We start from the raw sequence: 24,342 nt of genomic DNA, 5'->3' as shown, positions 1-24,342 counted from the left end.
AGTACTGGGAAATTCCCAGCCCTAGGTATCCTTTTCAATTTCCTCTTTTCTGGGCTTTAACTCCCTTATAAATACCCTTTCTGAAAGCACACAAGACAGGCTTCACTTCCACCTGGCCTCCTGGCTTTGCCTTTCTGCAGTGGTGAGTGATACTCTGACTTTATGTGATGCATGCACTGTTTTTTGTATTTGGGAACAGAACTGATGTTTTAGCATGTGGGACTTCTCTGTTCTCATGGAAGGAGCAGCAGGGAATTTTGCTGCTAAAATGTAAATTTCTCCTGTGTGTCTGCCTTTGTCAAGGAGTCCCATGCTGAGCTCTTGGGCAGGCTCTGGGATGGCTGCATGAATGCTCCCGCAGCTGCCTGGGCTCAGCTGTGGATGTGATGAATGTTAGGTCAGAAATCTCTAAGAGGTGCTCTAGAACTGCTAATCTCTCTTATTTTCTTACAGCTCTGTGTCAGGCTTGGGAAGGGAACCATGAGGCTCTGTATCTGCTTCGTGTTGCTCTCCATTGTTCTATATGCAAGTGCTGACAACCCATTCTCCAGTGGTTTCAAGTTTGTCAGGGATGCAGCTGGAGGTAAGTCGTTCCATCACCACTGGTCTTTCTCTCAGGACCCAATCCCTAAGCATAAGCTACGTGCAGTCCTCCAGTCAAGGAGGTCTGCAGCTCCACATTAGGGACTCTGTTGGTCTCTGCTTTTGGGAGAGGACCTTGATCAGCCTCCATAGGCCCTTTCAGTTGGCATCTCCCACTGAAAGGCCCATTTGGACAAGTGCCTCTGTGTTCCTTGGATCTCTCCAAGCACAGCACAAAGAATATGGCATGCCTGGGCTCAAGCTCGGGGGCACCCCTGCAGCCAAACAAGGCACAGGGATTACAGGAATAGGCACGTGCTCATGGAGTGCTTTTTGTGGACAAACTGGGTGCACAAGCCCTCTACTGCTAAAGTCTCAGAATGAAGCTGGTACCTTCTCTAATGCACTCTATGGATCTCAAGTGTCACTGCCAGCTTGCTTTGAGACAGAACTCTTCCAGCCATTGAAGCATCAGAGACAAGCAAAGCCTCCATGGCTCCAAAGTTCTCCTCAAGGAGCCCCTTTTCTTCTGCTTTGCTAACCTTCCCTCCTTTAGCAGAGGTTGACTAGAGAGCTTTCTCTGTGGAGTCTTCAGAACACACGGGGAGCCCTGGGGACAAGTGGGGCTTTCTGGTCCAGCAGCAGCCATGGACTTTTGGCTGAAATAGTGCTCAGCTGCTGCTGGAATGGGACATCAAAATTGATGTCACCTCGCTCTTCTCTCTCCAGGTGCACGGGATATGTGGAGAGCATACCGGGACATGCGTGAGGCAAACTACATTGGTGCTGACAAGTATTTCCACGCTCGTGGCAATTACGATGCTGCCCGGAGAGGCCCCGGTGGTGCTTGGGCAGCCAAAGTGATCAGGTAACGGCAGCCATCTCGTTAACAGGGAGTTAGTAGGGACCCAGGCGTTCCAGTCGGAGCGAAATCCTTCTCGGTACATACGAAGCTCTGCATCCAGAAGGGGAATGGAGGGAATGGCGTTACGGGCGGGAGGGCGCCGGCACGGGGCAGGACGGCGGCTCGCAGCGGGGTGCCGGCGGGGTGCCGGTGGTTCAGGCGTGCTGTCCTTGCAGCGATGCCCGGGAGGGCTGGCAGAGCGGTGTGAGCGGCAGAGGCGCGGAGGACACCCGGCTCGACCAAGAGGCCAACCAGTGGGGCAGAAGCGGCGGCGATCCCAACCGCTACCGGCCCGCAGGCCTTCCCAGCAAATATTGAACTTGCTCCGTTCCCCTGTTCCCCCTCCCTTGTGCAGTCCAATAAAGAAACTACTGCGTTTCCAGGACTCGCTGTCATCTGCTTTATTTGCGTTCGAGCGTCTTCTCCGGGAGAAGGGGGTGGCGAGGTGGACTCGGAGCCCCGGCCGGCAGGGGGCGCTGTGGGCACGCCGTGAGCGCAGGTGCCGCTCTGGCCGCCGTCTCGTTGGTGCCGGTGAGGCGGTGGGGCCCGGCGCCATGGATCGCAACCCATCGCCGCCCTCCAGCGAGGCGGAGGAGGAGGGCGACGCGGTGGGCAGCACGGTGTACAGCAAGCATTGGCTCTTCAGCATCCTCACGCGCCTCATCGAGGTGCGGAGCGTGGGGCGGGGTGGGGTGAGGGCTGAGGCCCGCGGCTCCGGAGTGGGCAGCGCCTGAGGGCCGTAACCGGGCCCACTGCCCTGACCGGGAGCCTTCAGCCCGCTATGAGGGCGGGACACGTCGCTCACTGGGCTTCTGGCGGTTCTTCGTCCTACTCGTGGCCTTTAACCCCCCGCCCCCCTTCCAGCTCATCAGCCCCGAGAAATCCGAGCCCAGCGGGAACCCCGAGGGAATCCAGACGGAGCTGGATGAGGAGATGGAGAACGACATCTGCAAGGTGTGGGACATGTCCATGGATGAGGTAGGAGTTGGGCGGTGCGCTCACACTTCTGTCATGTTACCACTGCCCTTAGTTTTATCCATCTGAAGTCTGTGGGAAAGAGTTGAGTGGAGGTGCCGCGTGAAGGTGTCTCAAGTGGTTCTGCCCCTCTGCTCCGGCTGGCAGCGGCCTCGGAGTCTCCCAGCAGAGCAGGTGAGGTGCCTGGCACCGAGGAAACAACACCTTTGCTGGTAGGAATTCAGAAGCTGTGTCAGAATGATGCATGCTGTGAACTTTCGAATGTTCCTGCGTATTTCATTGTTGTGAATGACAAGTATGGTATGAGATAAAAAGAGAATATGGTGGTTTATTATTGTAAATGATGCAAGTAGGAAAAAAATATTTTGAGGATGAAAGATATAAAATCAGAGGCAGGAATAGCATAACAGTAAAAAGTTTACTGAAAATACAGTAGGGCAGGAAAATAAATAGTGCTTATAATCCAGGAAGCAGTGTCATTTCTCTTCTTGTGTGTTGAGATTTCTGCCCATCTGACCTGTATCCTTTGCCTCATTGCCTTAAGCTGTGGAGACACAAATGCTTTTCGGGGCTTTAATGTATGCCAAATCAAAGATATTTCAATTGTAGAATGGATGAACTGTAACAGGATATGGAAAGGAACGGAGGGGAGACCTGTGCTGATTCCCCTTCCCAAGAACCAGATTATGTAGACCCTCCTTCCAGGGTCTGGCACGGTTGAGACTATTTGTCTAAAATTTACTGCAACTTCTTGTATGTTTTCTGCATTGAATAATTCAGAGTCACTCAGATTAATACCTAGCGTTTTAGTATTTTGTAAAATGTTCTTCCAGGGTACTGTACAAACAGGAGGGGAATCAACTCTTTGAAAGGATTGATAACTGCAGGACAAGGGGAAATGGTTTTAAGTTGAGGGAAGGAAGATTTCGGTTGGATGTCAGGGGGAAGTTCTTTACAGAGAGAGTGGTGAGGTGCTGGAACAGGCTGCCCAGAGAGGTTGTGGATGCCCCGTCCATCCCTGGATGTGTTCAAGGCCAGGTTGGATGGGGCCCTGGGCAGCCTGGTCCGGTATTAAATGGGGAGGTTGGTGGCCCTGCATGTGGCAGGAGGTTGGAGATTCATGATCCTTGAGGTCCCTTCCAACCCTGGCCATTCTGTGATTTTGTGAGGAGACTCACTGCTCTCTTCAGATGGAACAAATGCTTTGTGTGCTTCTGAGCCCAGCACCAGTATGGAAAAGCCTTCTGTCAGTCCTGGCTTCTGCGCCCCGCGCTGCTGTGATCTGCCTGAGCTGCTCTCCAGGCATCCCTTGGGTCGTGCATTGGCTCAGCTGGCAGCAGCAGGGCTTATTCACACGATGAGGTAAATACCTCATTTTTTGTAGCGAGTCAATGATGCAGTCCTTGGTCTGTGAGAAAAGGTTCGATTTGTGTTCTGAAATTGTAACATTGGTAGGTTCATTTGCTCTGTCGTTCATTTTCTCCACAGGATGTTGCTTTGTTTCTTCAGGAGTTCAATGCCCCCGATATATTCATGGGAGTTTTTGCCAAATCCAAATGTCCTCGTCTGACTGTAAGTATGGGCTGTCAAAAACTGGCTTGTTCTAATAGTAACAGCAGACAGCTCTGTGCCAGCATTCCTAAATGCTCCCACCTCCCACTGCATTTTTGAAGAACAAGGAGAAAACACAATTTAATTTTAGGATGCTTTTTAGCACAGTGTCTTCAATATGGTTCAGTTAGCAACTATTTTGGTGATGATGAAGCTGATACATGTCATTACTAATGGTACCAAACTAATTATAAGAACAGCTAATAGCCAGTACTTAATGCATTTTTCTTTTTCCACCCGTGTTGTAATGTCATTCATTGCCCTGCAGCTTGCATTACACAGCAATTAGCATTTAGAAATTCAAGATGACAGAGATCTTTGCAATTGGAAAATGGTCTTTGCTGGAAGCTTGTATTAAGAGACCATCCCCCACCCCCCTTTTTTTAGAGGAGGTATCTGTGGAGGAGGAAGTGATAATATGTTTTTGTCCCTAGGACTCTTCGTTGCTTTAATAATAGCAATGTCAGTCTAACTTCCAAACAGTGTATATGAACCATGCAAGTGAACTTTTATTTCAAGGTATATTTGCGTTTATGGAATGCCTGAACTGTGCTAAGTATCTGAACAGTACTTGTTGTGCAGTCTAGTCTAACAACATCCCTTAGGAAATCTGTACCTATCTAGAGATTGCTAAGTCAGAAGTATTTGAAAATCAAACTGGAAAGCAGCTTTGAACCTTTCTTATGGCTGTGGAAATAAAATTGTGAACTATGTTGTAGGTATTTCATTGTACTGTGCATTGACTTTTCAGGAGATCTGTGTGGGAATACTGGGAAATATGGCCTGTTTCCAAGACATATGCATGGCCATTAGTAAAGATGAGAATCTCGGGTAGGTGTGTGTGTACTTTATACATGCATAAGTACTGCTTTTATGGACTCTCTCAATGTATACTATGAAAGGAAATAAATTTCCTTGCACTGCCTTTGTTCACACATCTTTGACAAACCCTAAGTGGTTGGAAAGTGTTCAGTGACGATAAAATGAATGCCCACTTGATGTTATTGATGTAATGTTTTATAGCCACTTGTCAAACTCTTGCATTTTCAATCTCTGAGCCTGGCAATCTTGAAACACCAGTGATGCCTGCATAGTCAGGAAGAGCTGGTTTTAATCGTAGTACACTGCTGCAGTTAGGAAAACAAGTTTGGAATGTATATTTTTTAAAAGATATTAAAAGTTTTTTTTCTTAACATTTTTATCTTGGATTTTCTGCTTAAAGCCAAGTGTTACTGCAACGTTTGTGTGATTCAGACTCTCCAACTCTCCTGGAAACAAGCAGGTAGGACATCTCAGAAATTAACGTATTCTTAGTCTAATCCTGCTCTGTTCTGAGGTCCTGGGAAAAAGATTTGCAAGTGGGCTCGTTGTTTTAATGTCTTCCCATCCTATCCTTTTGTCATTTCCACTTTATTCTGAATTGATTTTCTGTGGCTCGGTTCCTGTCTTCTGTCACTTCTTGCTTGTTACGTTAGATTCACACTTGTACAGCTAAGATCAGTGATCTGGCTTCTGATCTGTTACATGGGCAATTTCTGCCTAGGTTGTTGCTGACTTGCCTCTCCCAACCTGAGGTGGCCAACATTTGGGTTGAGAGGATCCGAGACAGCCCTTCAGTGTATGACTGTGTTTGCTTTATCATGTCAAGCTCTACAAATGGTAAGTTGCCACTGAGAATGAATGTTTTGCAGAGAAGACAATAAGAACTGCAGTATGCAATTACAAAGCCAAATATTTTCATTTGGGAGGATGAGATTTCTTCATTTCTGAAGGAAGCCTCCTGAATTCAAAAGACACCAAAATAAACCTGTCCCTCCTTTGCAGGATTTATAAATACACACATATAAACAGAATCACAGAATGGCCAGGGTTGGAAGGGACCTCAAGGATCATGAATCTGCAACCCCCCTGCCACATGCAGGGCCACCAACCTCCCCATTTAATACCAGACCAGGCTGCCCAGGGCCCCATCCAACCTGGCCTTGAACACCTTCAGGGATGGACGGGGCATCCACATCCTCTCTGGGCAGCCTGTTCCAGCACCTCACCACTCTCATAGTAGAGAACTTCCCCCTGACATCCAACCGAAATCTCCCCTCCCTCAACTTAAAACCATTTCCCCTTGTCCTGCAGTTATCAACCCTTTCAAAGAGTTGATTCCCCTCCTGTTTGTAGGCTCCCTTTAGGTACTGAAAGGCTGCAGTGAGGTCACCCCGCAGCCTTCTTGTGCGTGTACAGGACTCCAGCTAATTTAGCTTTTAGAATTTGAAAAATGCCAACTTCATGTTGGTTTTTTGTTTGTTTGTTTTTGATGACTCAGAAGTTATGCTCATGCCCACTGAAATCGCAGATCTACCCAAATAAAATGGAGGTTAGCATGTGTAAGCTTAGCCAAAAAATGCATTTTTAGGGACAAATTTTGTCGTGTTTTATTTCAGAAGCAGAGCTTTTGACTTTTCAGGAACCTGAAATCCCTTTACCAAAAAAAAATCCTACTTTATAAATGACATGATGGGGTATAATGTATCAGTGGGCTTTCCAGCAGCTCCCTATTTATCAAGCTTTTCACCTCATTTATGCCACAAAAAGAACACGAGCGTAACAACCCTTAGGAAATAATGAATGAAACAGATGTATTTCAGCACTTAATTTATTTGGATACTTTTGTATGTTAGCATTTTGTGAACTAATTTCTGCTCTTTATTTTCTTGATTTTGGTTTCTTCTTTTTCGTGCAGTTGAATTGCTGGTAAAAGTGGGTGAAGTGGTGGACAAACTCTTTGATCTGGATGAAGAGGTGATGTTAAACTGGATTAAAAGTGGCACCTGTCAGTCTGTGGGACCATCTACAGATGACTCCCCTGAAGAGCTTCCAGATTTTAAAATTGTGCCTTGTATACTTGAAGCAGCCAAACAAGTCCGGTATGTGAGGGTTCTGTTTGGTTTTGTAACCCTGTGTGTTAGCTTGGTAATCTAATCTGGCTTTGTTTCTTCTTTTGTTCTACGTAGCTCAGATAGTCCAGAAGGACTTGATGTTTATATGCATATCTTGCAGCTCCTCACTACAGTGGATGAGGGCATACAGGCTATTGGTAAGACACTTGAATTGCTGCATATGTTGGGACTAAGAATGCAAGTAACTTCCAGCTCATCAGATGAGTGAGAAGCAAAACAGTTAGCGTGCCCAGATTAAATCTGATGGGTTCTCTTTGTTTCTTTTTCAAGTGCAGGCTCCTGATGGAGGAAAAGAGACCTGGACTTTACTTTATGACCTCATTTGCCACGAGCTCTGCCAGCCGGACGATCCGCCAATCATTGTGCAGGAGCAGAAGACGGTATTGGCCTCTGTTTTGTCCGTGCTGTCTGCCATATTTGCTTCACAGACAGAACAAGAATACATCAAGATGAGGAAAAGCAAGTCATGCTTTTTTGTTGTTGTCCCTTTTACTGTTTTAGTGCTGTTACAGTTGACACGGTGGAGTGAAAGATGGTTAATTTATTACTGTTCAGTAGAGGTCAGTTCAGAACGCATAACTCAGATGCATGTTTGAATACAGTAAGGCTCCTCAGTGGCAAAGCTAAAAATCACAGGTAGCTCAAAATTCAGGTCCTGGATACCTCTGAACAGTTGTGGTATTAGAATCTGTAGATTCTTTCAGCCTTCTCCACTGGCCAAATGCGTGAGAATTGCAGAATTTGTCTTTGCTGAAATACGAGGTCTTGGTAGTCATTTTTCTCAAGAGGGGGAAATTCTGTACTTGAATCCATTTAATCACTTGTTACTTTTCAATCCATTGAGAAGTCTTTAGAATTAAAAGGCTTCTTTGGGAATGTGAGTCAGCATCACCTGTAGCAGAAAGAGGTTTTGCCAGTTTTCTTTATCAAATGGGATTATCGTGATGCAAATTTAATATACAAGCTTCTTTTTTTCCCTTTTAAAGGTGCTAAGTGAGATCTGGCTACCGTTAGGTTTGCTTGTAGTTTGGTACAGCAGAGAGATAAAAGAGATGAGGGAATGGCACAGAGGGCTCCAGTCCTCTCCATCCCTGCCACTTCTGCAGACAGACCTACACAGAGAATCTGTTCTCTTCGGAACTCAGAAGTGGGTTTGGTACATTATTGCTCACAGGGCTCTAGAAATAATTAGGCTTGCTTTAGGTTACCATGGAGAAACACTTTCTTCTATTCCCTACCATTACTGTAGAATGTTATAGATCCAGGTTAGCTTGCAGTAAAGAATGATTTGGATTTTAAGTTGTTCCACTTGTTTTTTTGAAACAATCTTTGATTAAAAGCCATAACAATGTCAGAATATACATTTCTGTTGCCTTTCTGTAAAATTTTCCCATCTGCCTCGAAATTGAAATTCCTTGAAAAATTTAGGAAAAAATTAGTGTTAGTTAAACTTTCCCTTTTTTGTTCTTTTATATTAGATATGCCTCTGATTGGGAGCTTGATTCGTATCTTACAATACATGGAGGGCTGTGGGAAGAGATCTGTTGATAACTCAAAGGAATCTGAACAAGAAGAAACTGGAAAGGCCGAACTAAAGGAGGAAGATTTTCATTTGAAAATTTTGAAGGATATTTGTTGTGAATTACTTTCCAACATGTTTCAAGAACTGACAAAGGTAAGAATCATTTAAGTTCTGCTGGATAGATAGAGAAGGCTCCTGGGAGACCTCATTGTGGCCTTCCAGTACTTGAAGGGAGCATATAAACAGGAGGGGGAGCAGCTGTTTACGAGGGTGGATAGTGATAGGACAAGGGGGAATGGTTTTAAACTGAGAGGGGGAGGTTTAGGTTTAGGTTAGATATTAGGAGGAAGTTTTTCACACAGGGTGGTGATGCACTGGAACAGGTTGCCCAAGGAGGTTGTGGATGCATTCAAGGCCAGGCTGGATGTGGCTCTGGGCAGCCTGGTCTGGTGGTTGGCAACCCTGCACGTAGCAGGGGGTTGGAACTGGATGGTCATTGTGGTCTTTTTAACCCAGGCCTTTCTATGATTCTGTGATTCTGTTGTTAATGGGACATTTTTCTGAGCATGTGAAATTGCATTCTGGAAGTTCATTAGAGAGCTGATCAGAAAGTCTGTAATGTGTGTCAGGTAGCAGGGACACATATTTTCTGAGGGGTGTGCCTTTAGGGCCAAGACTTCTTTATTATAGGAGCCTTCATTCAGAAGAAGGGAGTTGTGTAAGGTGTGAGTTTTCATACTTTATTGTATTAATGTTTGGTACTCTCAGAACTCTTTAAGTTCTACTTACTTGTGGTTGTTTCACTTGTTCTGTGAATGAAGTACATCCTTAAGCCACTGTGTACACAGCTGTGAGTTTTTCATTGACAGCTGCTCACGATATACTAGTTACATTTCTCATTTAATTTTCTAGGAAAATACATTAGAAGGACTAAACCAGGGACATCTAAATGAACAGACGTGTTCCTGTGCATTCCAGAACCTCTTGCCCCTGTATTTCACATCAGTGAGTATGTGGGAAAGCATATAAAATAGCTTAAAAAATACTGCTCTTGGAAGGCCTTTGAGAATCAGGTGTAGAATAGAGTTGGGCAGAATTGCTCAGGCACAGGTAATGCACCACTTCAGGCAGTCTCATCCTCTATCTTATGGCTTTCTTCAGCTGATACAAGGGTCAAACTGTGCTGGAATGGAAGAAGGACTGCAAAGGTCTGCCAGCTGGGAATCTGCCCTGGATATTCTTACGGAATAATCATAATGGTTTTTTTTTGTGTAGGAAACTTTTCTTTATCTACTTTTAAACAATAAAATAACTGCACAGAGAAGGCAGTAATGTTTCAAATCTTAGACCAACTGAAGCTGTGGAGCTGAGGAGGGAAGGCATTTACAATGGAACATTTTTTCATTATTCTTTACAGTAGCTACTGCTGGCTGCTGTTGGTAGGAAGATCCAGGAGTAGAAAGACTCTTAAACCTAATACGAGAGTTGTGGTCCATGCAAGTGGGCTTCTTCTTGTTGTTCTGTGTACATTTGTGCTTGCAATTGTATTTCCAGGTGGAGAGTTTCCTCGAAGTGCTGCGTGAGGCTGATGGAACACTTGCTGAAAATCTAGAAAAACGTTTCCCAAGCCTGAAGGTCCCCACTTAAAAGTGTACATGAAATACTTTTCCTTTTTTGGAACAAAGTTTTTTTTGACTGTTTGTTACAGTGTTTCAGAAATCAGTTTTTCAGTACATGTGGAAGAATGGGGCAACTTCCTTACCAGCAGGTGGCTTTGAAGAAATATAGCCCTGATTGAGTAAGGTATTATCTGGTCTGCATGGTGAAGGAAGTTATTTGGTTCTGCATCTTCCATCCTGTTTGCTCTGGTGATGAAAGACTGTTCACTTCTTGTTGCTCCTGTGCAAAATAGTGTTGTTTGAATAACTCTTGGTCCTGTGCTTTTCAACTTACGTTGAATCAGCAAAATTAATTAAACGCACTGAGTTGTTCCTAACGTGATGCTGGCATTTTCCAAGTTGCTGCTGGCAGCAGAAAAATGAACTAATGGGAAATCTCAGATGTCCTTTGGCCAAGCATTTTCATGCACCTGATGAAAACAGTTAAATTACACAGTGCAGAGTTGTTTTTTCTTCTTACAATAGTATCTTGAACAGGTATTGTAACAAATGTTTCATCCTGAACCTTCAAAGTCTTTGTGTCTTATACTGAAGCCTCTTTTGCACTGCAGCACTGAGTCATGACATGCAGGCCCCATGCATTTCAAAGGATTGAGAATGTGCTTTCCAAAGGTGTGTGCTGCAGCTTCCAGCCACAGCAGCCAGTTACCTGGAGTTAATGATGTAGGTTTGGTTTAATCCTTGCCACACTTGCCAACTTTTTGCTTTCTGAAAGCGATCTGTACTTCATTTTAGGAAGACAACACCTATCACAGTTCTTTCCTTGTTTGTGTGTTTTATGAGTCCTCTGTGAAGGACTTCAGAAATGCCTTGCGAGCCTGGCTTTTCAGAGGAGTTAAGGTGTTAGATCACTTGCAGTCAGTGAATTCAGCGTACAGAGCCTTCTAAGGATCATGCTTTTAATTACTTTCTTTTTTAACTGCGTTACCTTTTCACATTCCTGCATGCAGAGCAGCTAACATTCTGTGTTGCGTGAGCAGCGCATCAGCTTCAGGTGTTTCTGTAAATTGGAGAGGAAGACAGTCAGCCTTCATCAGATTTGGGATGTAAAGAGAAGTAGATACCAGAGCATAGAGAATAACAGTACCATTGTACACGTTACCCAACACTTCAGGTTTTTATAGGCTTTTAAGTATTGTGCTGGGCCATGTTTTGTTTGCCCCAAGTTTCACGTACATGTGGCAAATACAGTATCTGTATATGTACATAGACTTGTCATCCAAACTACAAGTTTAAAAAAAAAAAAAAAGCACATTTTAATCTTTTCTTTAGGCTGCAAGCAACTTCTGAATTGTTGGTGTGGGGTTTGGAGTTAAAGAGTCTGATTTATGTTACCAAAAAGAAGTGCAGTGGTTTCTATGAATTTTTGTATGCTGTGTTTATTGGAGAAAACTGGTAACTGTGAATAGGATGACAACATTTTTCATACTACTTTGACAGTTTTTGGATATTTTCTTAAACCTTCAGATTTGTAATAAAGTTTCTTTTTTAAAAAAAGAAATCCGTATGCTCTTCTTCATTCCAGATGTCAATTGAATTCCTTTCCTGGGCTGCTGGAAATGTCCGTTACTCTCTTGAATGTGTCCTTTGCAAGGACAAAGTGGAACCTCCTCATACCATCATTGTCCTGTAAAATATGTTGTTCTTTATAGGATGCTCACTTTAACCATCTCTTGCTGTCTTTGGCCATTCTCATGGCCTGGAAGTCAATGCCTCTCACCCACTTGCTGGCTTGTCTGAATTAGTTCATCCCCAAATACGTTGTACGTATCTTTATGTATCTTCACAATAGCCCACCACCAACTTGTTTGCAGCATTTTCCTGATGGGATTGCCTAAGTTGGATGATACCTAATGACCTGTCAGGTAATAGAACAAATGGGTGGCTTCCATGAATGGCAAACCAGCTGGGTCCTATCCTCTGCTCTTAGGTGGTGGAAGGAACTGTAGAAGTAGGTTCATCAGCCTTGCTTCTGCAGAATGCAAATTCAAATACGTTGGCATTTTTATTCTTTCTAAACTTAATGGAAGGAAACTTCAGTTGTTTGCCCCACCAAACAGCTGTTCTTGTGCAAACTGTTCTGTGTGGGTGAGTCAGAGCTGTCTTTAACAGAAAGAAGTTGATGCCAAATTGTTTGTGAGGGAAATGTGCAATGTTTTTGTCATTCAGACAGATGTGGAAGAAACTTTGTGGCGTCAGGTGTGTGATATATCTGCAACGGTGCCCATGTATTACACCGTCTTGCCAGCAGGGATCTCTCTGTGCTTGTGTTTCATGAACATAACATGTCTGTTCATTTTCTTCCCTCTGTCCTACCCGTCCTTTGACACTGTCAAGTCAGGAATCGCTGAGCTTGCTGCTTCAGAATGGCTTTATCTGTAAAATCAGGAGAGCAGCTTTCTTGCAAACCAAAATTCTGATTCATCCTCAGTGCCTTCTGCAGAGCTCCAGACAGTAAGTGGATGTATGAAGCATTGAAACTAAAGTAACAGGAACTTGGTCCTGCTTAGGCTGAGCTGCACGTGAATTGTGGCATGAGAACACCTAGAAAATTGAGGTAGGAATTGGCCCACAAGGGCTTATTTTAAATTGGGCTTGCAATATTGGTGTAATAATTTCACTCAGAGATAGGAGTATGGTGTTATTTTTGACTCCTGTTTTATGTCCATCTGGCATCTTTATCCCACGCAGCAACGTGTTCCTGGTGGGGCAAAGCAACATAAATCCAAAGAAATCTGGGGTGTGGGGAAGAAAACTGATAAGAAATGCTTAATCTGCTCCCTTGATGGTGTGAAGAGATTGTTGCTGCTGAGACAATATTTTTGTCTCAGACCTTTCATTTCTGATAAACTAAAACATGAAACATAATATGCTGAAAAGTTTCATGCTTCTCCATATCCACGTCAGTCTGCTTTCTTAATTTTCTTTCATTACATGTTTAGTTCATGTATTCTTATAACTAAGCCAAACACACACAAACTGTTCCAAATATTTGTAAGTCAACCACATTTGTAGTTTGATATTGATGTGAAAAAGTATGGTACCTTGGCTGTGTTCTTGTATCTTTTTTTTTTTGTGTCTTGTTTTATTTTTATGTCTTGAATATTCATACTCTTTCCCACTAGTTCCTTGCTCTTTATGGAGGTAGAATTATGAAGGCAGCAGCATCTCCATGATACTTTCACTCTATTTATTTTTGTTGTTTTGTCTCTTAGTCATGGCAATTCCATAGCACATCCTTTGTTTTCCAAAGAAAATTAAATAGTGTCAATTTTTCCTTTTTAATGTCTCCTGTTTACTTAATTTTTTGTTCTAGATGATGATGAAATTCATGTGCTTAGCTAAACTCATTGATAAAGGACAAACCTACCACTCTTGGGACGAGGAGCAGCCTGCTGTAATGTTACACAATTTCTCCAAAATCCTTCATGTGCAGGCAGAAAAAAAAAAAGAAAAAAAAAAAAAAGGCATTGAGCAGCTGTGTATTCACTCCCCAGTCACAGTGCTGTGCATCAGCCATGCAGTTAGTGTGCCCATCACTTGGAGCTGACAAGGCATGTACTAACTGAACCTGACATTGCAAGGTTGGTAAAATAAGCCAGGTTATTCCCAACAGCTATCAGTGAAGGTCTTGCAATGGGAAGTACTGTTCCTATTCCTTCTTGCCTCCCCAGTTCAGTGATTCATCTCTTATCTTTTTTTCTTTTTTTTTTTTTTTTATTTGTTAACAGGGAGCTAACATCTGAGATGGATAAGAGAAAAGATGTGCTTCTGAATGCTTGTGAAGAAAATGAACAATTGCAGAAAAAAAAAGCTGCTGGGCTTCTTTCTGCTTTCTTTATTCCAGTTCAGATCTCAGAAATTAGCTGCTTGCCACAATTCTGGACAGCAGCAAACTCTGAGAACTGAATTCTGTACAGACACCAATGCAAACAAGATTGCTTGAAAAAGTGACTGTGCTAGGATGTGGTGAAGTGAAGCAGTAACACTAGAAAAAGTGATGAGGAAGGAGGGAGGATGTAAAACAGGAAAAAAAACTGTAAGAATTATGGCAGAGGGGAGAAATACTAACTAATTGTGATGTTGAAAGAGAAAAGTATTATTAGTGGTATTGTTAGGATTCCAGATTTGTCCAGGTGGAATATCTAATGTGTGATTAGATAGACCTTTGAAAAGGTCTCATGTTGATTACATTTTGTATTTTTGAAGTTGAATCTCTTTTGCAGTTTTTTCTACTTGGCAGTGAGACAGATTAAAAGGTGAAGATCACACAGCAGGTGGGCAAGCTAATGTTGCTTGTTTTCCCCCAGTTTTGCTGACTGGCTGCAGCACAGAGGTGCAGAGCCCTCCACGATGGAGGGGAGGTGGTTTCTGCTGTTTTTTCCCCCGCATGGCACCGGCCTTGCACATGCCTAAGGTGAGTTCCTAAAGCAGAGCCCTGCAGGGATGGTGCTCATGTTGCACTCAGCTTTGAGCAGAGCAGAATGGGTTTGAATAACTAGCTGGGTATCAAAGAGTAGGGACCTGTATTTAATTGAGGAGAACTAAAACCTACTCAGCCTCTATCACCACTCACTCCGAGTACAGATCTACAATTTTGAATTTGACTTCAGCAATTTTATATGGCACAAATTAAAAACGATGTGACTATTACATTCTACGGGGATTAAAATGAAAGCCTGAATCTCTTACATTTATGATAGTTTCTCTGTGCATATGGTGTACGTTTGATGAGGGACTACAGGTTTGCTCCTGTCATAACTGATGTCCCATGTAGTTGGCACTCACCTACTTCCTGCCCCTTCATCCATTTTCCCGAGAAACCTTAGGAAAGCGAAGGCACTTTGACGTTCTCCTGCGTTGCAATGATAGCTGTTATTTATTCTGTGCTTCAGGTTATGCAAGCTCCATTTTAATTTTGCACCAAGCTTATATCAACATTACTTATGTTGTCGTGGGCACTGGTTTTGGTGGCAACCCTGTTTAAAGCAGCTGTAAGTTTAATGAGCTGTCTGTTAACCTTTCATAGAAAGGAAGCGCTTCTGTCAGTTACTCTAATGAAATCATAAAAGTCATTTCCTGTCTCCAGCTGCAGCCCAGTCCTTCTATCTTCTGTCAATAGGAGGATATTGAAACGTACAGGAAAATACACATGCACACACACGTAGATCCCAGTATACAGTATAGCCACGGTGTTGTATTTTAGTGCAGCAAATTGTAATTAGCCATGATGTCAGTGGCTTTTATTTTCCATTACGAGTTCTCTGTATTGCGCAAACTCTTTTATTCAACATGAAAGAGTTTCCTCATCAATCAGGTGGGAAGGCTGGGTGCAAGTGCTGTGTTTGTCCTGACCTGATCTGTAAAGTTCCGTGAGCTGAGAGAGCAGAAAGGAAGGAAAAACACTTCAGGTTAAGTGGGAAAAGACCAAACTGCAAAATATCTCTATTTTGTCATTTGGGATGAGGCCATTAGAATGACTGAATGGAAGGAGGCAAAAGAGTGGATAGGAACATTGGGAGTAAAGGGAAACAGAAAAATGAATGGTGAAAACTGGGAAGAGCAAGAGAGGACTTGAGCTTTGTGGGTTCTCTTGGTGGAATATGTAAGAAGGGTAAAAAGAAAAAGAAACATGGTTTAATTGCCTGTGAACTATAAAATGGTGTAGATCCAAGCAAGGTCTTCAAAGCCCCCAAAACAGATTGGCTCTGAGTGATGTTAGCTGCTCGTAGGAGAAAATCCCAAGCCCAAACAAAGGGGAGATTTCTCCTTTTGCTAGAGCTCAGTGTTACACCAGTTGCTCTCTCATAGTTACAAGAGTAGCAGTAACAGACTGAAAATAAGCCCAGGGCTACTCCACAGCTGTCAGCTTCTGCTTTGGAAGAGCACTTAACGCTGCAGTGTGTTCAGTGTGGTGCACTTGGTGGGTTTTTTGGTCCATAGTCTGAAGTTTGAGAGAACTTTTTTGGAAGAACCTGCTGAGTGCAGCATGGCATGAAGTGGTTGGTTGCCCTTACAGGAAAAGGCACCGCAGTCGTGATTTGCAGTCGTTCTGCCGATCCCCACGTTTACTCAGACTCAAAAGAAGTAAACTTAATTACATTAAACAAAGCGTTTTCCTTACAAACATGCTCTGGACCCTTTTGCCTCTACTGAGAGATAACAAAAGGCTTATGAATAACAGCTGCTGTCTTTTTTTTTTGACCTGTTGCAGGAGGCTGGCAGGACTGTGCACAGGTGTAGTATGTTCATGGGATCAGAGGAAGAGCCCATGGGGGTGTCTGAAACTGGGTTTTTTGAATGTAAATCTCTACATTATGTTGGCAAAAGGATAAAGCCATCAAGGTGTCAGTGGTGCCTGTTGCAGGTCAAGATGATTTTGAATAACAGCAGTGATGTTGGAGCTGAAGCCTTATCAAAACAGACGAAAGCACTTCCATCACCTGCTTGTCGTTTTCAGATCCAAATGATGTAGCCTGTATCAATGCAGGTGTTATTTATGGTCCAATTTACCAGCAAATCTCTGACAACTGCCTTCATCATGTGAGTTTTCAGGTAGATTTGGACCTGCCTAAAAGGAAATTTGTTCTACACTATACTTTAGTGTGTGAATAAAGTAAGAAGAAATGGGTGAGGTGAAAAAAGACAAGAAATACCAAATCTGATGGCCTTTGTGCTCTAATTCTGTTGTCTGTTCTAATTAGTCCTTTGTGGACTAATTCAGTTACCAAGTTTACAACAAAGATTATAAAACACAGTTTGTTCTTGACTGAAAAACAGATTTATAAACAAGCAAATGCTCTGACCGTGGAATTTGCCAGATAGTAAAAAGTATTAATGAACTTTCCCCCCGTCTTTTTCTTCTCAAAGTTAGTACTTTCTTTGAGCCTCTCTAGCTCTCTTCCATTTGATACCTAGAGGTAATGTGAATAGGTGAGAGGTTCAGTGTTCATCGGGTCACTAAAGGTACTACTGCAAATTGCACCAAGCCCTGCTTGTTCTATCTCCACAAACTTATCCTGATTTACACTGGCATCCTCTTGTCAGTGTTCACTGTTACGTGTCTGATCACAATTTACCACCCTAATCTTTTATCCATTATCCTGCTTACTCTTTAGCTAATGCTTTTAGCTCTGAATATTCTTTTAATGCCATATTTCTCTGGAACAGAATTGTGCCCAAGTGTTACTAAAAGCAAAGCTTTCTAATCAGGCAGATGAAGCTCATTAGTGTTGTGTTTTCAAAAAACCTTTCTTTGATGCAAACTAATTAATTTTTACCCACTGCAAAATCGTCTTAACTGTAATGGGAGCTTAAATCTAATAAGATAAAAGAAACTCTGATGGAAAAAACAGCTGTTGTGAGAACAGAGTGCGACAAACGGCTTTTGCTAATCTTGGAAATGATGATCTGCCTTACAGCTCCAAGGCTGAACATTCTGCAATTGTCTCTGTGTTTACAGTCCCTACAGGAAATTGATGATTTTACATTGCTTGCTGTTTTTCATCCTTACAGCAGAAGGTGACTATGAATTAATTCACTTTGTTTGTGCTGACCAGTGGTCAGTGTTAGAGTTTAGACAAAAGTGCACCTCCATCCTTTGTTCTGCTGTGTGATATGAGGATTTCAGAGGCTGGGGAGGGAGCTAACGCCTCTGTGCTGAGAACAATCCTCCAAGCTCATTTCACTTCAAAACATAAATGGAGGACCATAAACAATTGGCTTGCAAGTAGAAATCTGGACTCATCCTCAGTTTCTGATAGTCTGATCATTTTCAGCAAGGAGGCAAAGTGCAAAATTATTTCAGCAGTCAGAACTAACATCTTCTGTTTGGTTGGACCTTAGGGTAGACTCCTGATTTTCCTTGGCCATGCTGTGTTTAAGATGTACGAAATATGTTGAATGCATCTTTATGTTGTGACAAATCTAATGTGAGACAAACTTCCCAGATGAATATGAATACAGTAGAGGCTGAATGCTGGTGCACGCTCATGGTGCACGCTGTGTTGTCAGAAGTGTCTGAAGAGCTCCTTTTCTCTTTTCTGAGTGGATCAAAGCCTGCTGAATCGCTTTCTGAGCTGTGCTTACTCATATCATTAGGAGGTACAAAGCTTCCTCCTTTGTTAGCTTTTTCCACCTCACTTTGAATGCAAAATATTCTGCTGTTATACTAATTAGGCCAACTGGCTGAAGTTAACACTCAGTTGCTTCTCTTATCTTCATCCTTATTTGTGCATTTGACTATTTCACTTGGTGTTTGCCTGTGGTGTGAAAGAATTGGATAATTCTGGAGGCCTTTCAGTAGAAACGATGAAATAGTAGAGCCTGAGTCACATTGCAGACAAGCTGTGCTGGCCTTGACACCCTCACTGGTCCAGCTTGGCCTCAGACCTGCTTGTCACCACCACGGGACTCTCTGGAGATCTGTTGGTGGCACTCAGTTACTGTGCCCTGAGTCTGCCCTGCTCCCCTTGCTCAGGCACTGAGCACTGCCCACCCACCTGCTGTGAGCACTCCTAAATGGTGCTGTAGAAGGGGTGTGGACGTGTGAGCCTTACCAGCTGACCATTCACCATGCGTACCAGCAGGGAAGAATTGGTGCTGCCTACAGGCAGAATGGTATTTATCATGCTCAGGTCACGCTGATGCAGTGTTTGCTCATCCTCTCTAAGCTACATGCAGAATTGCAGTACGTAGGTCAATGTGCCAAGTTTCCCTCTTGGCTTTCCCCAGCCCTTGCTCATGGCTATGGTTAGACTGAAGCTGTTTGCTATAGTAAAAAGGGGAATTTTTGCTGACTTGTGCTCTCTGTCACTCCCTGCATGTTTAACCTGAGGTTGGTTAACACCTGGTGCTTGGCCAACAATGAGCAGATTTTAAAAACCAAACAACAACAAAAGCAGCACGGAGAGCTTTTTCAGGATTTTGGTTCCTAATCAGACAACAGTTTTGCTTGAAAAAGAAGATTAGTGATAATATTCACTGGTGAAAACATGGCAGAACTTGGTTTCTCCCCTGCCCCAAGAGCATCCTAACTAGCTGATGATGCTACAGCTGGCTGCATCAATCTGGGCAGGTAATTCTCCTGGTTGGCTCTTACACTCTTCATTGGAAAAGGTTATTTTGTAAATGTTTTCATTAATTGTGTATTTTAATTATATCTGGATATAATTTCTCTTTTTTAACAGCCTATGAATCAAATATTTTATTATTCAGCAAGGATTCAGTAAGGAGAGGGTTAGCTGATTGGTATTCTTGGTGCTTCTTGGCAACCACTCCAAGTACAGAGCATGGTGCTGGCAAAAGGTTGGGTGAAACTGCCCTGGGGAGGGTTTGTATGGTTCATGTAAGAGGGGGCAAATGGGAGAATTCCCCTGTTGAAAGCTGAGGCTTTTAGATATGTGCATTTTCAGACTAAATTGAAAAGTTTTTTCATTTTCATCTGTTCAACTCCCAGCAATGAAAAAAAAAAAGACCTGAAACATAATGATGTTTTCTCTTTTAAGTCAAAAGTTTGGATACTGAGGATCAGATCAGAAAGTGAATGGAAATGAGTGCTGCTGGTTAGGTGTTGTTATGATCAATGCTTTGTAAAGATGAAAATCAAGTAGAAGAAAATGAGTTAGATTTTCAGGCACCAGGACATGACAGCATCTATAAAACAGAGCAGAATGTGAAGATCTGTAAATGACTCCTTCCAGCACTTGAAAGCAGCTTATAATTAGGAGAAGAGAGAACAACTTTTCACATGATCTGATAAGAGATAGGACAAGGGGGAGTGGCTTTAAATTAAGAGAGGGAAGATTGAGGTTAGATATCAGGAGTAAATTATTTTCTCAGATGGCACTGAAGCACGGCTGCCAGAGAGGCTGTGGATGCCCCATCCCTGAAGGTTGGATGCCCCTTGGATGACCAAGGCCAGGCTGAACGGGGCCCTGAGCAGCCTGAGCTGGTGGGGGCAACCCTGCCCACAGCAAGGGGGTTGGAACAGGCTGGGGCTTAAAGGTCCCTTCCAACCCAAACCACTTTATCATTCCATGACTGGTGGACATCTTCAGGAAATGACTGAACTCCCTCTCTTCATTATTAGTTCTGGCAAATTTAGGACTTTTTGAAAGTCCTATTCTGAAAATAGTTTCGGAGGAATGCATGATGTTCATCTTCACTCTTCCCTGTGACTTCCATAGTGCTTGCCTAAACGCTCTGTGATTCTTAGATATGACTTGTTAATTAACGGAAAGACAGAGGGTTGTGATTAGAATGTGGTTTTGTTTTTTTTTTTTTCCTGGAGAAGATAATTATGATAAGGGCAGACTTAGTATTAAATCATATTAAACTTATTTTGTTCAGGGATTAAAAACTTTATACCTTTCTCAGAAAAAGGTATAAAGTGGCCACATTGCCTCAGGCAAATGCTCTGGTTGGAAAGGGAGATGGCTGGGCTAGTGAAGCCCAGAGGATGGCTGAAGATGTTTCTATCCCAGCACTGATGCTGTGAAATTACCATGTTGGAGATTAGAGCACTTTCTCCTGCCAGTCAGGGAGAAGGGGTAATTCACACTGGTGACCTTGATGGGATTGAGCCTTAGGACTCACTGATTCTCTCCTTCAGCTGTTAATCCCATCTTTCAGCAGAAGATTAATATCTGCAGCTCATTTCCCTCCTGCTTTTCCTTGGCTCTTGCCACATCAGTTATGATGAGTGGTTTTATTGAACAAAATCACACTCCCATTCTGTCTCTCTCTTTCCCCTAGCACTGGAGCATTCAGGAACCCCTGCACTGCATTAGGGTTTTTGTTTTCTTTCTTTGTTTTAATCTCTATAGACCAGCTTTCTCCCAGGATTGGTGGATGGAAGGCTTGTCCTGTGTTTGGAAAGATGTAACAGCTGAGCTGAGCCCCTACTTATTTTACCTATACCCTATGGAGAGCTCTTCCCCGTGGGAGAAAAGGAGATGTAGCACTGAAGGTTTATGTTGGTGTGTTTCACAGAACAGCAAAAAAAGAAAAGTCTCTAGGGGGAAGGTCTGGAGGCGACAGCCTCTTTTAACTCTTGTCAGCCTAAAAGTTTCCTGTGCATTTATCTACAACTACGTTCCTGGAACTACTCCCATGAAGGGCCAAGAAGGCATGGGACTTCTCCCTCTGCCACCCCCTCTCACTTGGAGCCAGAGGCTGCTGAGGAAAGGAGGATTCATTTAACAGGAGGAATTACGAGCGGATAATGTAATTGAAAGCCAGCTCTTGGAGCATTCACGGTTGCTCAGAGCCAGTGTGACAGGTCTCACGGCAGCCCTGCTTGGCAAAACGTTGCCTTGCAAAACGATGATCAGCTTGACCCACTTCTGATCAGGGTCAGACCTGCGCTTGATCCTCAGGTGCCAATTATCTGTCTAGAGGGCTTTGTCTGTATGAGAGGCTATATGTGAGAAATCTCTGGTGGGCTTAAAAAAACAAAAATAAAAATCACAGTATTGCCTTCTCCTGTGACACAGGGAGAGGGTTGTTTCCCTGTGCCCCAAGTTCTCTTTGTCCTCCCCAACTCCTTCCTACTGCAGGGTCCCGCAAGGCTTCTAACATCCTGCTGAGAGCCTGTGGCCTCTCTCTGTGTCAGTGCTCCTGTTCAGCAGCTCTATGCCAGTTCAGATGTTTTCTGGGTCACTCTTTACCTCCTACGGTGAGATGGGCAGCACCTGCAAACGTGGTAATGTTCTTTGCGCTGCACTCTACACTTACCTGCTGGTGGCTTTGCTGTGCCATGTTGCTCTTCTCTGTCGTGGGGGCTGAGGCTACTGTTCTGACATAGTAGGTTACGCTGATGGCTTTTGGGTGAAACACAGTTCTCCTCCCAAGCGATCTGTGCTTTCTCAGGACGTGGAAGCCTACTGTGGAGAGCAGAGCAGGCTCCAGTGAGCACCCAGTGAGGGGAGGCTGTAATTGAGTCAGTTCATGCTGCATGCTTCTGCCTTTTCAGATCATAGAGCATCAGCTGTGGTCAGTGAGGGCTTCTTGCTCAACCAGTGAGCTGAGTTTAATCAGTTCCACTAGATTCTGGGTGCCCAGGTTATCTTTTTATGTAATGAGCTGGTTTCATGTTAGGTTAAATTTCCTTGGCTGTTGCTGTGCTGCTTGCCTTGCAGCAGCTGTTGGAGAAAAAAAGCACAGTTACAGTGGTCTGAACTCAACTGTCTTCTGACAGTTCTGAGGAAATGAGAATTGTATTTTGTGTCTTCTTTGGAAATTTTTATGAGGGATGAGCTCAGCATTTTGATAAAAAAGAAAGCAGGGGCAATGGAGCTGGCTGCTGTCAGGGAGTACCCAGCCAACAAAAGATGTCACCTGCATCTGGAGGGCTACCCAGGGTGTAATGCCAGGAAGCCATAGCAGAGTGATGCCAGTCCTTGTTGCTGTGTGTGATGGGTCAGGAAGAGCCAGTGGAGCAGTCATCTATCACAAGCACCTTCCTGAGCCTTGTTTGCAGATTCATGATGAATATCATATCTCATATGTTTAAGTTTCTGCGTAAAGGCGATACAAACTGTTTGCTTCTTGAGTCAGCTTGTATGAGGGGGAGAGCTGTTCAGCAAGCAAGAAGGGCAACGTCTGGTGTAGAGCTAAGACATAAAGAAAATGCAGTACTGTCTGCTGTATGGAAGGGAAAATCAAGGCGCCCGGTCACGAAATATATCCCATTCCCAGCTGGAACAGGTTGGCTTTTCCAGCTTCATTGCAACTTAGGGCCGTGCTCATTCAGTCCTGCAGTGTTGGAGGGCTACAGCCCTAAGGCCTCTGAGGGGTTTCGCTCCCGGGGAGAGCTTTGCCTTCCGCTGTGTAGTGCAAATCCCCTCATTACACGTCTGACCTGAGAGCAAACAGCGGGCACGGGCGCACGCAGGGTGCGATGAGGGAGTCGGAGAGAAAGGAGGGAAAAGCCACGGCGGGCTCCCGCAGCCCTCGCCGGGCGGCCCCTCCCGCCCCCGCCTCCTCCTCCGCCCCGCGCGGGGGGATTAGGGCCGGCTCTCCCCTCCATAAAGCGGCCGCCCGGCCGGCCCTGCCTATCCCGTCGCAGGGCGCCATGCAGGCCGTGCCCCGCCGCGGCGGTTCTCTGGAGGGGGCGCCGTGCCCGCGGGAGGCCGGCGGGCAGGTGAGCGGCGCGGGGCGGGCGGGCCGTGCTGCCCTGGGACGGAGGTCCGAGCGGGGCTGGGGGCGGCCCGTGCTTCTGGAGGGGACGGGGCAGGGACAGGGGCAGACGCATCGGCACGGGTCGGCGATGCGGCACGTGGAGGAAAAAAAAACAGACAACAAAAAACAGCTTGGTAAAGGTTTGGGTCTCTTGTCAGAACAAAACTCCTGCGAAGATCTTCGGTGAGGCTGAAAAACGTGCCTGTGAGGTGATGCTGAGTTGCAGCCACCTGTAGGGTCACACGTCTTCATCCTTCCCTGCTAGGAAGGGTGTGAGGAGGGCAGCGAGAAAGCAGCCAGCTGTGTAAGGAGTACGGGTAATGGCAATCGGTGGCTAATACCCATTTAAAAGGTGTTTTGGTCTTCATCTTACAGCTCTGCAATGTAATTTCCTTTAGATGAATGTTTTTGGGTAATTTTAAATGTGGGATATCCGCCGATGCAAAGAACTGAGCTGCAGCATGTAACGCTAAGTACCCATCCTATGGGGAGTAATGTTTTTTTTTCCTGGGGGGAAAAAGGGAAGAGATTGCTATGGGCTTCAGGAGGAGCAGTTTTTATCCAGAAGACAACTAATAGCTTTGAACTAACTTGAAAGGCCCCTTTTGTTTGTGTGCTTTCATTAAGGCAAGTCATGTTGATGCCAGGTCAATTAATACAGCACAATAATGATTCTTCACGACCATACCCTCCTAAGGGCTGGCGAGTGATAGCACAGAAGGAAGGGTGTCAGGCATGATTAGAGCTTAGTTACTGATAGGGAATAAAGTGAAACTGGAGGAATTGCTTTTGCGTTCGCATTCACTCTGGTCCTGCACTGACATGGTTGCTGCATTGATGCAGACCTGTTAGCGGTCCGTTTTTGTACTGAAAACCAAAGATTAATGCTGGTTAAAGGTGCAAACGATGTGCATCTGGCATAGCAGGCATCTG

The 24,342-nt window shown here is 44.3% G+C and overlaps 2 protein-coding genes across 3 annotated transcripts; both read left to right on the top strand.

Moving 5' to 3' along the window:
• On the top strand, window positions 1-1,871 carry LOC104911020 (serum amyloid A protein-like). The gene is made up of 4 exons (XM_010711074.3): window positions 1-142; window positions 454-583; window positions 1,312-1,450; window positions 1,663-1,871. The coding sequence occupies exons 2-4, from the start codon at window positions 481-483 to the stop codon at window positions 1,802-1,804; spliced, it is 384 nt and encodes a 127-aa protein (XP_010709376.1). The 5' UTR covers window positions 1-142; window positions 454-480; the 3' UTR covers window positions 1,805-1,871.
• Window positions 1,872-1,981: 110 nt separating this feature from the next.
• On the top strand, window positions 1,982-11,728 carry SAAL1 (serum amyloid A like 1). Of its 2 annotated transcripts, XM_085224257.1 has the most exons (12): window positions 1,982-2,154; window positions 2,351-2,464; window positions 3,950-4,033; window positions 4,824-4,903; window positions 5,295-5,354; window positions 5,616-5,731; window positions 6,810-6,993; window positions 7,081-7,163; window positions 7,297-7,485; window positions 8,505-8,701; window positions 9,461-9,553; window positions 10,103-11,728. In XM_085224257.1, the coding sequence occupies exons 1-12, from the start codon at window positions 2,041-2,043 to the stop codon at window positions 10,193-10,195; spliced, it is 1,407 nt and encodes a 468-aa protein (XP_085080383.1). In that variant the 5' UTR covers window positions 1,982-2,040; the 3' UTR covers window positions 10,196-11,728. The 2 variants fall into 2 exon arrangements, with proteins under 2 accessions (XP_085080383.1, XP_010709379.2); XM_010711077.4 differs by lacking the exons at window positions 1,982-2,154; window positions 2,351-2,464 and adding an exon at window positions 3,714-3,823.
• Window positions 11,729-24,342: the final 12,614 nt, after the last annotated feature.

This window comes from Meleagris gallopavo, chromosome 5 (assembly GCF_905368555.1).
Source record: "Meleagris gallopavo chromosome 5, MGAL_WU_HG_1.1, whole genome shotgun sequence".
Taxonomy (NCBI): Eukaryota; Metazoa; Chordata; class Aves; order Galliformes; family Phasianidae; genus Meleagris; species Meleagris gallopavo.
Note: the sequence above shows the minus strand (reverse complement) of the source record. Positions and strands in the feature narration are given on the sequence as shown.